The following is an 18,977-nucleotide window of genomic DNA, read 5'->3' on the forward strand; positions in this document are numbered from 1 at the left end:
GTTAGAAAACCACATATTTCAGCCCCGCTTTCCAAAAACTTGTACCATGGTGAGTTTTGAATGGCTCTAACTCACATGACCTTTTCATATTTGACCATACTTCCAACCAAAAGCTATAAAATATATATTAGAAGTTGACTCAGTTATTAATACTAAGAGTCAAGGTTAAAGTCTGTTTGTTGAGTTCTCGTCTAGAGTCAGATAAACCTAATATATGTACTCCATGGGATAGACTTGCATGGAAATACATTTGTAGCATGGGAAACATTTTTGTACTATGTTTGCCATGTGGTCTTCAGGTATGTTTTAATCTGGCCTTTGTTTGCAATTGCCATCTTCAAAAGGAATCTCAATTTCATTTAGGGGGAGATGTGGCATTATGTAAAGGCTTCTTTTCCTCTGAGAGTGCTCTTAGGTGATCTGAATCAGACACCCCAATTTTAACTTTTTTTACCTTTAGAGATTGGTCTACAAAGAAAGGTGGATTCTTTTATTTTAAAAAATTACTAATGTTTGTTCATCTTTTGAGAGAGAGAAAGAGCCAGAGCATGAGTGGGAGAGGGGCAGAGAGAGGGAGACACAGAATCTGAAGCAGGCTCCAGGCTCCGAGCTGTCAGCACAGAACCCGATACGGGGCTCCAACCCACCAACTGAGCAATCGTGACCTGAGCTGAAGTCAGATGCTTAACCAACTGTGCCACCCAGGCGCCCCTAAAGAAAGGTGCGTTCTCTTAAATGATATGACAGGTCACATTCAAAGACCACTGTAGTACAGCCTCTTTTGACCAGAGCAGCCATGTATTGGCTGTTCCTGTTTGAGTCATGATTTCCTTAGTTTCCCTGGTTGTTTTGGCTACATGTGTGTGGTGTTTTTACTTTCCATTGGAATCAGAGGCTGTGGTTCCCCTTCTGATTTGTAGGGAGACTCCTAGATGTTGAAGTCATGTGATTATTGGGCACAAACAAAAACTTTGGAAATCAGACGAGACTAACTTCAGGTCCCATGTCGCCCACAAACCAGCTTTTTGTCTTGGGAAAAGTCACCTAATCTCTCTAGGCTTCAGCAGACTTACCCTAGAGTCGGTGTAATAGGAGTACTTGCTCCTAGTGGTGGCGTAAGAAGTCAAGGAGATATTCTACCTAACTACTCGGCACAGTGGCTGGCACATATTCACCGAATGTTGGATATCATTGCTTTATTGCTATTATTTTTACTCCGGCTCAAGTAGCTATGACCCATGATGCTTAGAGCATTAGAGAAGACCCTATTCTTTAAAGTTGAAGGAGGACGGGGGAAATAGGAGTACCTTGCTTGGTTTCTCATTCTTCAGACTTGTTTATTACAGTGGTACGTTACCATGGAAACTTTAGGGATTAAGATGGCATTATTGAGTTAAGCATGCAATGAACACCTCGGGAAAAGAAAGCTATAACACGTATGTGTGCCGTTGAGCAGTTTCCAGGCAAAAGGGTTATTTGGGGGTAAGGAGGGGATGGCAGTTGCTGACTTGCTTGTCTCACAGTTTCCTGAATTTTCTAAGAGAATTATGATCAAGGGTTGAAACTGTGACCATCGGCCTGTGTTTGCCCCTTTGCAGACCATTCCATAAGTCGACAGCAGTTATAGCCAGAATTTCAAAATGGGAAGCCGCTCTTTACGTAGCAGGGAGTGTGGCTTTTTCAAAATAGATTCTGAAGTCGAAAAGAACTCCGAGTGTTTTTTGAGAAGGGTTGACCTCCTTTCATGCCACTTACTGTGAATTAAAGCTGTGAGGGAGAACGAGTTTGGGCATGTGGTACAGCACTGAGGGCTGCTGCTGCCAGGGAACAAGATTTGTGTTTCTAAGGAGATACAACAAAAAGGAGAATGCTTTAAGAGCCAGCGGCTGTCAGAGTGTAAAAGTATCTACGTTCAGAAAGGGAAATAGAAGTTGAATTAAGTAATTTTACACACACGTTACAGGGTGCCCTTCTGCTAGTAATTCCTAAATGCAAAAGCAAATAGTTGTGGCCACAGAGGGCTTAGTACATCTCAGCTGATTTTAGTTCTCAGACCCAAACTGGATACGGTTGGTATTGACCTGCTCTCTGCATGTGATTTTAAGACGATCTGACTTTTGTCTGTCATTTTGTTGGGTCGTATTAGTACCAGGGGACAAAGGGTGACATATCCCCACAGAGGGGTTGGGCAGCCACTTGACAATCTATTTTGAATAAATGAGAGGAGGAAAACCTTCGTCGGACCAACGGGGGCAGCAAACAGAATCCTCGCTCAGTAGCTTCAATGCCAGCTTCAGCCAGTTTGCAAATGTGTGGTCCGTTATTAGTATCGAAGAATGTCCTGGATGGGTTCATTGGATAAAGTATCATCACAGGACAGAAATCACAGGGAGAGCGCCCCAAGGAAAGATTACAGTACAGCTATATTTACTTAGTGCCTCTGCACTAGGGTTTTATTTTCCACAGTTGGAAAGGGAACCACCTGTCTCAACTGCTGATGTCAGAGAGCTCCCTCGAGACACAGGGCTGTTGGAAAGCACATGATACTGTATATGTTTGCTCTTACGTCCATATCTGCCTAAGATTGGGTTTCAGATTTGTGCCCTATTGTGGAGTTCATTGAACAGTGACTCTGAGGTGCCCTCCCACGTCACCATGCCCTTGTGAATTAAAAGTAGCCTGCGGAGGCCCCTGTCGTGAGTGTTCCCTCAGCTTGCAATACAAGTATTTGCACTGCAGTAAAATGAATGACATACGTCTTGGGGTTATCATCTATGGATTCAGTTTTGACAGTGAGTATCCAGAGGCATTATCTCTGCACCAGAAGCCAGTATGCTGCCGGTGTTTGGGCTTTTGTTTTATTTCTAATGATCAGGATTTTAAAAATTATATGGGGATCAGATTTGGAGGTTTTATGTGTAGATTTCTAAAGAGGCAAAAAAAAAAAAAAGAGAGAGAGAGAGAGAGAGAGAGAGAAGACAGAATAGTATGTGCTTTTTTTTTTTTCCCTTGATGGTAGAATGTCAATATGGAGAAATTGTTGAATGAATGAAATGCTTACTGCCTAATTTGGGAAGACTAAATATTATGACCATGCATTTCAAGGGACCTATTGCATTATTATTATTTAATTTTTTTTTTTTTCAAAAAGTTGGATAGTCACCGTTCCAGCTTTTTGTGCCTGGTGGGGGGCGAGGGGAGGAATTAGGCCTTTTAAATGTTGTTCTCTAAGGAAATGTGAGGGCCACTGCACTGCACAACTCCAGGGGGCCCCGTTTATGTCACAGTGAGGACTCACGCTTGAACTATCCCGCTGACTATATGTCCAATCCCAGAAAATATGATGCTATCAACATTACTCAAACATTACATAAAAATAGAATTGTTAACAACAATTGCAGAAGGCTCTCTATTAGTGAAGTTGTTCATTATTTTAATAGTGCCATGCATCTCAATTTGAATATCTTTACCAACTTGCAAATTATATGGCTATTACACAAAATAGGTGGAAAACGGAGTCTCTGAGAGTGTGAATTACATTCTTGGGCCACATCACATCAATGTCCTATTAGGGATCAGAACCCGGGTTCTTAATTCCCGGCTTTCCCATGATGCACACCTTCAATTAAATTAATATTTGAAATGATGCTCGGTATCTTTTTCTCAAATCCTAAAAATAGAGTAAATAGGATGGGCTCAGACCCCTCAGTTCATCTAATCTTTCCCCCAGTGTAGGGTTTTCCTCTGAACCATTAAAAGTGTTATAATATATGATTGATATTAATTAGTTTTCTGTAAAGCACTGCACTCCTTAACATGAACTGAACTAGAAATAAATATATTACCATGAATTAAGATTTTATTAGTTGCGAAGAAGAATTGGATGAAGGCACCTATGTGAAATCCTAAGTACAGGCGTCAAATTGAATTAATGCCAGCACTGCCTTGAGATTAATTTGAGTGCTGAATAAGAAATAGTATACCATAACATAACTGTGTTTACTGAATCATTTTTGGCATCAGAAACTAAAGCTACATTACAGATGCAACAACAGGCTTTTCTCCCTTGGAAGAGAGAGGTGGGTGCATTTTGTAATTAACGTGGATGCTACCCTCTGAAAAATGCCTCTAGTCTCCAGGAAGAAAACCGTCTTCTTGAGAACGCCGCATCCCGGTGTATATCGGGGACTGCATACTTTGAATTGCTCTGGCTATCTTCTGTCTCCTATTAGAATTGTATAATATGATCAGCTCTATTTTCCATCCTCCCAGTCTGGAGTACTGGGGTAGACCTCACTTTATACATTTGCATCTCATTATTTTGTATATGTTTTGGCAAAGTGTGTAAAGTGTTGAAGATGTATGCGGTTGCCTCAGGGATGTTCTGGAAGAGATTCCTGATTATGTAGGGACGATGGATTATACAGCATATAATACAGAGCTGTGCACACAGAATACTCTAAAGCTCCAGTGATCACTCTTCACAGCCTGGGATGCGAGTGGTGCCCCCTAGGGGAGTGCATTGCTGTGGCCCTCCTCTCCTACCCCGTATTCATTCTGCAATTCCCCGATGCCGTAATTCACTAATTTAACTTGCTTGTACCATATCACTTGCTTGAGGGGGGAGCGCAAAACGGGACATGGGGACTGTCAAATAGGAAGGTTCCGCACACCACATACGTGATTTTGAATTTTCTAGGGGCCACGTTGAGAAAACGTAAATTTAATTTTAAGAAAATCTCTCGTTTTCCCCAATACATCCGCCGTATCATGTTAACATGTAGCCAATATAAATTATTGAGATAGTTTCCATTTGATTTTTCACGCTAACGTTTTGAAATACCATGTATATTTACATTTATAGCACATCTTCATTTTGACTAGACCTATTTCAAGTGCTCAGCAGCCATATGTGGGCGGTGGCTGCTGTATTGGACAGTACAGTTTTTAACTTATATGCCAGCTTTTCAGCATTTCATGACACAGAAAAATGACTTACAAGAAAAAAAAAACAACCTTAAATATCTAAGACAAGTATAACATAGCCTTTATGTCGTTTTAGCCATCTAAAAAGTGATTGTATGATCACAAGTTTTTGGGAAGAGTATGGACTCTTGGATGATTCAGTTGATAGGCCACTGGTCGCAAAATTGACTTGATATTGAAAAGTGTTTTGCTCCTGTGGCTTTGTTTTTCATGCTTCCCCCACGGACACCATCATTTTAAAACACGGTTTGATACTTTGTGGTTCTTCTTACATTTGCAAGCTCATGGTATCTTGTCAGTTTCCATACAACGTATGGGATGTCTTGTTTCTTAACAGAGAAAGTGTTTGCAGACTTCTGGCTTAAGTGACTTTTGTGGCCAGCACAATGGAAACAAAAACTGTTTTCTGCACTTGGTGCTTCTGGTCTCTTTGGAGGTAGAGCCGGGTCATGACCAGTATGAGGCTGGTTTTACTTTTCTTCAGGTAAACAGAGAAACCAACAGACACGTGGTGTCCCTGCAGCTTAGACGATGATTCTGTATGTGCTCTCATAGAAAGTCGGCTTAATGTTAAGACTTCAAAAGAAAGTGCTCTGCTTTGTTTCTAGATTTTTTTTTTTTTTAAGATGAGGAAGCCAGGCAAAGTGCAAACTTACGCATCTACTATAATGTTGTTTGATGTTAAATTGAGTGTGAAGTATTTGTATGTGAATATAAAGTATCATCATTGAGTACTTTATATGTCAAGCACTGGGCTCATATACACCTCATTCAACCCTAACAGCAACTATCAAAAATGGGCATTTACGCTGCCATTTTCATTGTTTAGAATGTGAGGTCAGATAGTTTAGGTACCTCACTTGAGGTCACACAGATAGATAGATTCTAAGTGACAGATCTGCACTGACTGACCCCCAAGGTCATGTTCTCAGAGAATGGGATCGCGTTTCCAAACCAAATCAGTGACAACATTCAATAATGAAGTTTGAACCATCGGCAAAATACTACAGATTTGGAGTTGGAAGTTTCCTTCACTCAATTTATTTAAGAAATACGTTCAGAGGGGCACCTGGGTGCCTTGGTCAGTTTAGCGTCTGATTTCGGCTCAGGTCATGATCTCACAGCTAGTGAGTTCGAGCCCCATGTTGGGCTTGGCACTGGCAGCTCAGAGCCTGGATCCTGCTTCGGATTTTGGGTCTCCCTCTTTGTTTCTCTCTGTCCCTCCCCTGCTTGTGTGTGCACTCTCTCTAAAATAAATAAACTAAAAAAAAAAAAACAACAAAAAAAAACAAAACTAAAAAAAGAAAAGAAATATATTCAGAGAATACCTAATCCTATCCTATCTTTTGATAGAAAATATACCTAGGAAGTTGAAGGGGCTTTGTCCACGGGCAAACAAACACACTTAGACATCAGGTTGCTCCACACGTACTCCCCAGTGGTTTGTCTGCGTGGTTAATGGTTCTTTTGAGAAGATAAGTTAAACATGCAGGATTTTTTTTTTAACAGAAGTGTAGTAATCTTTGAAACGTTGTAATATTATAGGAAGATTCTTTTCTCTTTCTCCTCTATGCATTTTAGACTTTTTTATTGAAGTATAATGCGAATACTGAAAAGTGCGTACATCGTAGGTATTGAGCTCTACAAATGTTCGCTAACTGAACATACCCACATAAACAGCATTGACAGCAAGAAATAAACCATGGCCAGCTTTCTGGAGCCCCTCCCCACAGCCCACATCCCCAGCTCCCAACCACTGCCAAAGGCAACCTCTATCCAGACTTCCAAATGCGTAAATTAGGCTTATCTCTTTCTGTACTTATTTTTATAAAGAATAGAATAAGGTATGCGCTTTTTTGGTGTGTCCAACCCCTTTTGCTTCACATGATGTTTCTGGGATTTATGTACATTTTGATGTGTCACAGAAGTTCATTCTTTTTCATTGATGTGCTTGACTATACTCTTGAAGCGTAAGAGTCCCAACAACCTTAATATTGTAAGTGGAATTAAGAAGTTTATGGAACATTAATATCATTTCAATGGATTTTCCCCCCCAGAACATTATCATCCCTCGTTCCATTTGGTTCAATCTAAAACACAGGAACAATACAATCTAAATACATCAACAGACAAAGGGAAAGTAGTAAATAAATCTAAATAATAAACCTAAAACACAATGACAGAGCGGTCACCTTAGCGGTTGTGATGCAAGGTACATCCCAGCAACCCACTCTCGTCCTGTGTTTTTATGCGATAGTCAACCTCAGGTAATATAATAGAGAGGACAAAGAACACCGTCTGAAAATACCCACAGGAGAGCACCGAGTTGTAGTTCCCACTTAGTGGCTTTGTATAGCTGTGCAAAAGGTTAGACGTGGCCTATTTTTAGGTGCCCTACGTGGAAGTGGGTCCACTAAGATAGATGGTGGAAAGTTAACACCTTAGGAGCTGTCAGAGATTTTTGCTTTGAAAAGAGGTAGCAAAAGAATCCTTTCTGATCATCTGCTCGGGGCAAAGGACAACCCAGTCTCCTTAAAGCAGAAGGAAGCTTTTGGCATGTTTAAAAGGCAAACTCTTGCAAACTGCCTTTTGGAGATTAATCCATAGGCATGCAAATGAAGCTTTCCTATGTTAGCTTTCTTATTGTTTCTTTGCTCTTGGTGCAGGAAAATGGGACCGTTAAGTATGTCGTGCTAGTGAGTACTCTTTGGACATCCAGCATTGTATGAAAATAGCTGGTGGTTTATCAAGGTTTTGTCCTCACCGAGGTTTATCATTTACCTGGTCTTACTTTGCTTACTCCATTGTCACTAGGGCTCTCTCTCCAAATTTCCTATTAGGGAATTTAGTGTGCCTGTGGATGCTCACTCAGCCCTAAAGGAGGATCTCTGGCTGGGTGGCATCAGATGACTCTGAAGCATAGATCTTCCTCCTCCTGTTAAACTGGGTTGTACGTACAAAGAAAACAGCTGACTGGGAGACATTATTAACTCCCAAGGATACATCAACCAACCTGTGATACAGCCTTGGTTTACTACATTTGCTAATAATGCCATAATAAAACATTTTAGGCGCACGGCCTCTTCTCTTTCCATACCCTGCCGTAATATCTCAGGTAATTTCCCTCAAATTAAAAAGGGGTAAGGTCTCCTTTGACCAAATATAATGAATCCTTCATTTAAGCTGGGGGCAAGGGGGAGTGCAGTGGTGGGGGAGCATTCCAGGATTAGGAGGCAAGAGGGTTACTCTAAGTTTTTATTTCCCTAGATGCTGTAGACCTTATTCCTCTTTACAAAACCCTAAGTTCAGGATCCTTCCTCTTTTCCAAATCCTCTCTCTCTCCTGGTAATGTCTTTTAATCCCTGTTGTAAAACCAAATTGCATGTTAGTATGTCAAATGGCATCTCTATGCAGGCATAGTCAATAGTCACTATCACGCGAGGTGTGTGGTTTTCATTTTTATTGTGTGAGTAGGAACTTGGTCTCACACACGACTTATGCCACTTAATAGCATTAATGACAAACAAGATGAAAACTTGCTGTTTCTCTGGGGCAACTGCTGGGCTTTGTAAGAAACTCAGGTCTGTAGAAGCCAGATTTCGCATAGTCAGTATGTGTGAAAGTAGTATATTCCTTTTCTAGAATGGTTAGGAAGTTAAATACCTATATTGCAAGGGATGCGATGAAGCTGTGCTCTTTCAACAAAGTTGAAAACCAGCTTCCTACTCTTCTTTGCACACGCTTTCTGAATTCTTGCCTTTGTGCAGTGAAACATTTGGATTTACTCTGTGCGAAGAGGTCTTTCCAAGTTGCCTGTCTCTGCCTCTGTCAAGGCAGGCATATCCTTGCGTCTGAGAGGTGGCAGGGATCTGAGATGTGTTTGAATCTGGCCATCTCCTTTGAGCGAGGCTCAGAGACATTAAGTGAACTGCCCGAAGCTGAACTGTGGGCTAGTGACACAGCTGAGTGAGGACCCATGTTCTTCCATCATCCGTTTCCTTCCATCTTGGACTGAATCAAGATCCACAAAGTTCCTCTACCTCTACTTCTCGGATAAACTTGAGCCAAATGTAATCCCTTTTTAAAAAAAAAAAAATATATATATATATATATTTTAATTTGAGTATAGTTGACACACAATGTTACATTAGTTTCACGTGTGCAACACAGTGATTCGACAAGTTTAAATATTATGCTATGCTCATCACAAGCATAGCTACCATCTGTCACCATCCAAGGCTACTGTAATACCATCGACTATATTCCTTTTGCTGTGCCTTTTATTCCCGTGACTACAAATCTCATGAACTTGGCCTTGGTTCCAGCCTCATTACCCCTTTTCCCACGAAAATTCTTAATAGTCAAAATAATGATCACCCGAGTGTGGGAAGAGTGATTTGCAGGAAAGGCCCATGCAACTGTGAGAACACTAACTCCAAGAGGCTAATAGTAAGAGCCTTCATTCCTGTGAGGATAGTGAGCCTTCCTGGGGGAAGAGAATGGGTCAACCTCTCCTCCAGGATACTCGGAGGGTCCAGAAGGAGCTTCCTGCCCAAGAAAAGCGCTGCACCACATGAGAGCCTGCACAGTGGCTACACATTTGGGAACAGATGGCGTCCCAGAAGTTCACTTGCAAGTCACTGGTTTGAAACTTGGACGGCACTTTCCTCATCCTGTCCACTTCAGTTGTCTTGGGAAGAAGTCACGTCTACATCAACTCTTCCCAAACCTGCCAGGACGGCCCCTTCCTGTTCCCAGGTGCTAAAATCTCTTCCTGAGAAATCTTCTTAATAGTGTATAGTCACACCATTCTGAAGACATTTACTAGTCTTTTTCTTGGTATGTGCTTCTGAACTCTGTTAGATGCTAGAAAGGAAGGAAAAATATGGCTAACAAATAGATGCTTTTGTATAAATAACTGAAATCTCCTTCACCCTACCAAGGATAATTACAGTTTTGAACGGAGAGTTTGTTAAACTGAACTGATGAAATTTCAAATCGAGAAACAAAGTGAAAATGCCAGGGGATCTTGGGGCCAGGGGTTTGGGCCCAACTCTGAGGCAAGCTACTAAGACTTGATAGCTTTCCTCAACCTATAGCTCAGGGCTCAGAGGGTTTCTGAGAATGCTGAGGAGTAACTGCTCCCAGTTACTCAGGAGGCTTTCTTCTGAGTGGAGTGTGGGCTACACTCGGTACGATAGACAGAAATGGCTTCCTTGTAAACATGTGATGAATATTTGAGACTTCCGTTGGATGCCAGGGGCCATTTCTGTTTGCCACATTCCCTGTACATTAAGAGGGCACAGCTATACGCCTGAACCTCTAGATTTCCTTGAAAAAGGGATACTTTCTATTTTGAATACAAAAGTTATACATGTTCATCACAGAAAATTTAAAAATTACAGAAAAACATACACGGAAAGAAAATTAAAAAGGACTTATAATATCATCAGCCACTATTAACACCTTGCCATATGTTCTCCCAGTCCTCTTTCTTCTTTTCTTTGAGTAGATACATTGGCATGTAAATTTGTTTTGATTATAGTTTTTTCAAACGTAATTTTAAACCTTAGTGTATTTTGAACATTTTCTTATTTGCCATTACATGTATTTTGCAATAGATTTTAATGTTAGCGTTGAATAGACATATATAATGAATATATAAACATATGAATATATATATGAATATATATGTGTATATACACAGACACACACACATATAAAATGCTTTATAATTTATTTAACTAGACTATTACTATCACTCATTTACCTAGCTTTCAAGTTTTCAAGTATTTTATTTGTGTATATTTATATACAAATAATATAGTATTGGGTCTCCTCACACCAAAAATCTTTGCACACATCCCCTTGTTGTGCCCTTAAGATGAATTCCTTAAGATGAATTTCCAGAAGTAGAATTTCTGGGTTTATGGGATGCCTATTTTTAACACTTTTTAAAAAAAAATTTTTTTTTTCAGCGTTTATTTATTTTTGGGACAGAGAGAGACAGACCATGAACGGGGGAGGGGCAGAGAGAGAGGGAGACACAGAATCAGAAACAGGCTCCAGGCTCTGAGCTGTCAGCACAGAGCCTGACGCGGGGCTCAAACTCCCGGACCGTGAGATCGTGACCTGGCTGAAGTCAGACGCTTAACCAACTGTGCCACCCAGGCGCCCCAGCACTTTTGATACGTATTGCCTACTTGTCCTCTAGAAACACTTGTACCCATTTGTAATCCTACCAGTAGTATTTGACATCTATTTTTGATTGAGCTGCTAAATGCGGAGGTCAATCTTAGTGAAGTGTTCTTCTTGGTTAAGAAAGTTTTCTCAAAAATCCTGTGTCTGTTGGAGCTAGCAAATATAAGGTAAGATTTTATTTAAGTCATCATAAAATTCAGCTTAGACCTGAAGCGAATTGCTTCTTAAGATAGGAATTTATTCCCTTTCTGCCTTCCCACATTTTCAGGATAGATATTAGCTCTGCTGGAATTAAATTCAAATATCAAAACACTGGAAAAATCTACAACAGAAACAAAAGCAAAATCACCAAACCTTTCTGAGACTTGTCTGATGGGAGTTAAAGAAAGAGAGAGAGAGGAAGGAAGGAAGGAAGGAAGGAAGGAAGGAAGGAAGGAAGGAAGAAAAATAAAGGAGGGAGGGAGGAAAGAGAAAGAAGGAAAGAAAGAAGGAAAGAAAGAAAGAAAGAAAGAAAGAAAGAAAGAAAGAAAACTCTTCACCTATTTCATGCTTCCATTTTGAGACTAATTGAAAAATACAATTTACTTTACTAAAGTCAAGAAAAGTTAAGCTCATTAGGACCCAAGCTCTAGAAAAAAGTACCAGGCAGAACTATTCGACTAACAGTTTTTTTTTTCAATTTAGTAATTTGTGTACCTCAGTTTTCTCAGGCCCTTCACTAAGTTCCTTAAGGAATAAAAATATCTTCTTCAGTGAACTATTACATTACTGAGGTTTAGTGGCTCTTTATATTTTTCAATAGTGCCAAATTTAATAAAATACAATGTGCTTTATTTTCAATTTCAGTAAAGAAAAAAATTGCTAAATAATCCTATGGAGCATTTCTTATTTATATAACCAATAACTCCCTGCATTATAGATGCATTAACTTGAAATAATTAAGGTAAATGAAAATGTCTGTAGAAGCACAAATACGGCAGAATTAAATATCAGACAAAAGCAGATTTTAACCATCCTTTTATTATTTCTTATCTTCACACCTAATAAGCATACTTTTTACTTTATGTTTAGCTTAGTCCAACTGACTGACTGCAGCCCAAATTCATTTTCACTTTTTTTTTTCTTTTTTTTTTGGCTTTAATGTGAAAAATGGCAGGAGGAGATTCTGAGGTCTGTGTTAAAATACAGGCTGACTCAGTTGCACAGAACTGTTCTGCAGAAGGTTTTATTGGGGATAAAAGTTGTGTTGCCAAGGTTGTCTATTGCCTTCAGTTTATTTTAAAAAATACACAAATGAATTCAAGGAAGCATTAAAGCCATGCAGTGACTTTTCTTCTGTTTGTTTCCCCCAAGGTGCTTTGTTCACACTGACATCATCATGGCAGAACAAAGTAAGATTTGAGAGTGTTTGTAGGCTAGAGGTGTTTGATATACCCTGCTCTGCCACCAACTTTGGTGCCCTGCATGGCCCCAGCTTCAAACATGTCCCAGAGGCTCAGAGCATGTGCTCAGAAACTGACATGGGGTATCAGAATCAATCAGCCCCTCTAGGAATTAAAAGCAAGCAATTGAATGCCTGTTAGCAATGATTAACTTTAAAAACATTAGCAATTCTGGGCAGATCCCTTTCCTTTTCTGGAAGAATGCTCTAGGCAGGCAGCATTCCCAGGAATGTTAGTTTTCAGCTATGTAGACACTCTCTCGGATATAAAGTTACCTCCGGGGTCTTTGCTGGTGCTTTTGACTTGGGAATGAATATTATTCTTATGTATGAAACTTCAGTCCTTCCTAGAAGGGTTTTCAGAGATCTATATGCCATTTTCAGCTGCTCTCTAAACCCTTGCTTTTTTTCTTTTTATATTTTTTTCTCAGTTATAAAATGAGTACAAGATAATCTTTATTGAGTAGCTTTGAGGACCAAAATTGATTGAAATATGCTATATAAAATGCTGATCTTAATGTCAAGCTCATGTCAGCCCTGCTATATATATTTTCTTTTCCAGGTTTCTTTTTAAGTTTCAGCCTTTAATTTGTCCTTACATCTCTATTTAAGTTTATAAAAAAACAATGGGACAAAGATATTTTATACTAGTAGCTCTTTACTTCTGAGTTCTCACCTATTTGCAATAATGATGTTAAAACAAATTGTCTTTGCTGCTGTCTACTTGGGTGTTTGAGTTTGATTGTGTTTATTTAGTTTTTAAGTGATAATTGTCTGAAGCAGAGAGGGTGGGAAAAGCCTATAGTTTGGGGCAGTGGTGGGGAAATGTTACATGCTTTGTGTAATATTTTTGTTACGGAATGGAATTATCTCGAAGGTTTATTTTCTCTCTTGTTATCAACTGAGGCTAGATCTCTTGCCTTCACTAATGTTGGAGTCTTGGGAAACGTTAACAGAGCTAGTGAGGGGAGAAATTCCACTGGGGTGGAATCTAGGTTCTGTGAAGATATGGAACATTATGGGCTCTCAACAGATGTTAATAAATACCTCTTTCTATTGTTGGGACAAAGTGGGGTTGATTTGGGTGTGAATTGTAATGGTTAGTGGAAGGACCTTGTACCTAAAAAGGGTGTGTTTTGAGGAGAAGAGGAATCCTGGTATTGTGCAAAGTTGCATTGTTTTTTTTTTTTCATAACAAATTATTTTTCATTTTTAAGGGCTGTCGTCCCCCTAAAATTGTCACCTCCCTTGTGTCCATGTCCTATGCCTTCTTGGTAGTCCTTACAATACGTTGCTGTGGACACAGTCAGATTTCAATAGATCCTTGCTGATTGAAAACAAACATTTGGAAATCTTAGAGGCAGAGCTGATGGAGAGGTATGAGGAGGGCCGCAGGGAGAGAGGAAGAGAAAAACAGTCAAGACAGAGAAAGAATTAAATATAGAAACTGCCTGGGAAGCCAGAAAAGAGCTAAGTTGGTGAGGAACTAACAGTTTATGTTCTCCTGAGAAAAGAAAAAACTGGACAGAAGAGAATTTTTAAAATCTGCAGAGCTAATTAACCAAATTATAAGACCTCTCAAATATCCCTCTCGTTAGAGTTGTAACTTTGAGATTAAAAAAAAAAATAGTGAAAGTTACTCTAATTTGTCCCAAGAATCAATTTAAGTTTGGAATTGTCCCGTCATAGAAACTTGAGGGGAAATATGCCCTATGCTGTAGCTTATAAATCATGTCAGTGTTTTGACTCTTAACTCCCCCTCATTGTGATGGTGAAGGGAGAAGAAAATGTATATAAAACCACTGTAGTTTTAGTGAGTGTGCTGATTGGAATAAGAAAAAGTGGAATTAGGTGGTAAGAAAACAAGTAAGAAAACCCCAGCACCACAATGTGGACAGGTTACAATATCAAAAACAATCATACAAAATGTTCCAGTGCAGAGAACTTCTTTAAAATGTGTGAACAGAATTTAAAAAAATATATGTATATACATTTATATGCTTATAAAGATATGCATGATGGATGCCTAACCTTTGATAAAGACAGTTAAGAGTATCAGAAAAAATCACCACGGGGATCACCTGATAATAATTAATAAACATCAACTCTTGTTGGTCAACTGACCACTCTTATTTCACAGTTGGCTGTGTTGAGGGTAGAGCCAATGACCTTTGCCCTGAATTTTAATAATTTACTGCAGTTTTACATTAAATCAGAATATAATTGGGAAGAAAATTAGTGTTTCTTTGTGGGGAGTGCAGAGTAATGCCACTAATTGCATGTATAAAAGCCTTCCCGAGGTCGTATTTTCCTGTTCTTTCTTGATTTAGGAAATTAAAACTACAGTAATTTTCCGCTATTTGTAAGAGGGAAAATGTGCTGGTGAAATGTACTCAGCTAACTTAAAATGTCAAAGCTCTGGGCCATCTTTTCATGTCCAGTAATGACAAACTGTCAATTTCATCACATTTTTCAGGAATTTACTGGCAACTTGTTGCAGATATCAGAGTAGAAAAATACCTTATAACATGTGTGGTCTGAAAGAAGAAACAGTTTGATTTTTGTTTGTTTGGTTTGTCTTCCTTTCACCTTTAATATTGGTGCAACTTTACAGTTAAAATGTGTCAGGGAGAATCACCATTTTTTTTTCTTTAGAAAGAGATGGACAAGAGAGAACCCATTAAATTAACCTTAGTGGAACAGGAGATTAAATTAATAGTGCTTTAAAATTATTTTTAGATACCTGGGGGATTTTTTTTTCCAGAGAAGTTATTATCAAGTAAAAGAATTGAACTGATTTTAAAGTATATTGGGTTGAAAATTTTATTAAAAACATATGTATTCACAAATTTATATACACATGTACATTTCCCTGGAACTTGGAAGGGTTAAATCAGACCACTGTAGTGTTATGGGAAGTGTTTCTCGGCGATCCCCAGTGCCTTGAGTTTGTTATGTATTCAATATGTATGTCATCATAAAACAGTGCACCTGCATTAGCCTTCATTGTCTCAGGGTAGAGGCTGGAAAAAAAAATTAAAAAGCTCAAGAAATGAATATTTCTGCTAATAGCGTGTCAGTATTTTTCCCTTACTCCACGGACATTCTTGGTCTCAAATGCAAACTGCACAGCTCAGGCACTTGGGTTGGAATCCAGTGTTTATTCAAAAAGGCACCCTAAGGCGGCTGGGGTGGAAATGGTACACGTATGAAAAAAAAGGCAGCCGGGAAACTCAGCTGATCTGAGCACAGCGGCAGCAACTGTATTTACTAACACTTGTTTTCTGGGAGCCTATGAGAGAAATGGAAATAATTAGAAAGGACCTGAAAGGGTGGTATTTTGTTCGTTGTTCTCCTTATAAGGAGCAAAGCAAATTGCAGTAACACTTTGGGAGCTGGTGTTCCCTACCGCCACGGGGACAGCAGATTCCTGGGTAGAGGAGTTTGTTTATACCTTAACAAATACAGACTATTTTGTTGATTAAACAAGCAAAAAAAAAAAAAAAATGCCTGCCCCATTCTCTGCTTTCAAACACTTCCCCCAATTAGAAAATGTCTCATAAAAATGCATCATGTGATAAGCTCTTGCTTTAGTCCCAAACCGAGCTGGAGTCCACTGGAGGTCTTAGTATTTGAATCCTTGGGGAGTGCACATTTTAGCTAAGAGTATAGTTACTCTGTGATGAAACAGGGAGCTTTGCCACTTGCTTGTTTTGGAAGGAAAATAAATTAAAAAAAGATTGCAGGGGATTTTAGTTATTATATGGCCAGGACTCCGTTTAGAGTCTGTGGCATTCAAAGCTGGCTTTAATCACAGCATGATGCTTGAAGCCTCCAAAAGTCCAAGTGTTTCCTTTCTTTCTTTCTTCTTTCCGTTTTTTTTTTTTTTTTTTTTTTTTAAGCGTTACTTCACTGAGGCAGAAGGCTGCCTTTGAGTGACGTCACGAGTTTGAGCAGCAAGCTGCACAGGAGAAGGGAGGCTGGGTGAGTGACAGCCCAGCCTACTTTTTAATAGCTTTGTCATGTGACTGGGGACTGTAGTAAGACAGGTGCCTTCAGTTCACTCTCAGTAAGGGGCTGGTTGCCTGCATGAGTGTGTGCTCTGTGTCACTGTGGATTGGAGTTGAAAAAGCTTGACTGGCGTCATTCAGGAGCTGGATGGCGTGGGACATGTGCAACCAGGACTCTGTATGGAGTGACATCGAGGTGAGCTGGGGCTGGGCTCGGCACTGCAGCCAGGACTGAAGCTTCCCTCCCGATGCAATTATTCCTGTAACGGGGCGGGGGGGGGGGGGGGGGGAAGGGCTTGGACAAGGAGAGGAGGCAGGAAAGTATCCCGGGCAGGAGCTTTTGGAAGGGAATCTCAATCTTATCTTAACTCCAATAACTTTGCTATTTTAAGGTGGCTCTGAGATGCCTTGAGCAAATCAAAGCTTAGCTGCTGTCACCCATATCTGTTGCAGTTGGAAACTCTTTCCATGTGCCTTTGGCTCTGTTTCTACTCATATGCAATATTTATGCTCTAAGATATTGATATGAATCAGAAGCTGAAGTCTTTCCAGTGGTGTTTAGTGGCCCGGTTGGAAAAATGCCATTTCTATTTATAATAAGATGAAGATAAAAATATTAAAATGGATGTGCTCAAATATAGTCAGTTTTGACTCTAGTCCGGATTTTTTTTTCTCTTTTTCCCCTCTCTGTTCATCAGACAGAGAACTCACAAAATCCTAAATAATCCTGCTAGGCTATTTTAGATTGCTTTCCCCACAGCACCACAAAACAAGGGAGCTGGTCCCTTTAAAACAGCTATATGTGGTTGAAAGATCTGGTCAGCAAATAAAAAACTATGTACATACGCCTTACGATGCAAGGTTTTGCATTAGCGTCGGTGGCAGGGAAGCCAATGGTTAAATCTCTCTGTACCACGGAGAGCTGCCTGAAGCCGGAGAGAGGAGTTTATGCAGGGCTGTGTGTGGGGCTGCTCGCTGCTTGTGTAAAAATAGACGGCAATACATCAATTCCACAGTCTCTCCTGGCCACAATTCATACAGGGGGAGAAAAGCAAGCCGTTTCCTCATAATCTCTGGAGCCTACAGTGACTAGCGGGGGGAAGGAGGGCCGCGGCATGTTTGCATTCAACACAATGGAATGTTCTCGGAAAGTTTGGGCAACTTGGGAAAGAAGCGAAACTTTCTGCGGACTGCAGCGAGATGTAGCCCAATTGCATTGCCCGGGGGACCGGAGCAGCTAACAATGACTCCGGCAGAGGACTGCTAGGGCTCCCTCTGGGCAGCCGAGGGCACGTAGGGGGAGGGGGAGGATCGAGAGCCACACGTGATTTGATTAAGTAAGATGTCCATGTGGTGGGGCGATACACATCTAAAGTGAAAATCATTTGGCCGGGCCGTCCGCGAATGCATTTCTCCTATCTAGCGAGGCATGCCCTGGCTCCTTAACTCTTTACTGGGTTTGCACATGTTGGCTCGGGTTGCCCTCTCCTGCCTTGGCAGCTGGTACTTGCGGATCCTGACTGTCCTTATCTTGTTGTGATTTCTCGGTAAGGTGGACTGGATAGGGCTAATTCATACGTGCTGTCGCTATTAGGAGTCAGGGTTCTAAGTGGCTTCAAAGTCCCAAGTGTCTTGGAGCAGCCGGAGCGTCCTGTGGCTGGCTGGCTGGCTGGCTGGCTGGCAGTGTGGGTCTCTCAGCTGCTGTAGTTTCATTTTTCCATCACGCATTATTCTGGATGCTGTTGGGAGTTGATCTGGAAATATGGAGGATTTCTTTTCATCACTGGAATTCCTGGAGTCGTTTTCAAGTCAGCGTCCGGACCGTTTAGAACCGTGGCCCTTTTATGTTCTTCTGAAGGAGGTGAGTTCCCGGGCTCAGCGTCCAGCCGTGGATTGAGTTGTCGGCGGAGACTGGCCAGTCGCCTCTCTGTTGCACTGGAGGCAGCGAGCTGCGAGAAGCCGTGCCTTGGCGGCCGCAGCTCTGGGAACCACCTCGGCCAGCCTAACGTGTTACGAGCAGCAGGTAGCATAGGCAGTTTTCATTTTTGGAATCATTAATGTTTGCTGTCATCCTAAAACGTATTATGCCCTTTTGCACGTAATGACAGGACAGCACAGTGGTTCATAAAGGCCTATATCGCTGTAGCTACTCAGAGTCCCCAGTGTTTTACAGTTTAATGAAGGTGATGTACAATAAGGTTACCAAGATTGATAGAGACAGTTCACATGACATACCCTCCACTAAGACTGTCATTCTTTACTGCCTGCCCCCCCCCCGCCCTACTCCCTTTTCCCTGTCCTCACTAATTTTTTTCTAAGAAGTAAGAATTCTTTTTTCC

General features: G+C 40.6%; 1 protein-coding gene across 6 annotated transcripts in view; it reads left to right on the top strand.

The window, feature by feature from the left end:
* The window catches only part of PPARGC1A (PPARG coactivator 1 alpha), a 647,743-nt gene that overhangs the window by 531,359 nt on the left and 97,407 nt on the right, over positions 1–18,977 (top strand). The window contains exon 1 of one of the 6 annotated variants that reach the window (XM_053217507.1): positions 2,656–2,792. The exons of 3 other annotated variants lie outside the window; for them this stretch is intronic. In XM_053217507.1, coding sequence (XP_053073482.1) covers positions 2,748–2,792 — 45 coding nt within the window. In that variant the 5' untranslated portion in view covers positions 2,656–2,747. Of the gene's footprint in view, positions 1–2,655; positions 2,793–11,225; positions 16,835–18,538; positions 18,662–18,977 lie in introns of those variants that run through there. 2 more of the 6 variants (XM_015085050.3, XM_053217508.1) reach the window with 2 other exon arrangements.

Source organism: Acinonyx jubatus, chromosome B1 (assembly GCF_027475565.1).
Source record: "Acinonyx jubatus isolate Ajub_Pintada_27869175 chromosome B1, VMU_Ajub_asm_v1.0, whole genome shotgun sequence".
Lineage (NCBI taxonomy): Eukaryota > Metazoa > Chordata > Mammalia > Carnivora > Felidae > Acinonyx > Acinonyx jubatus.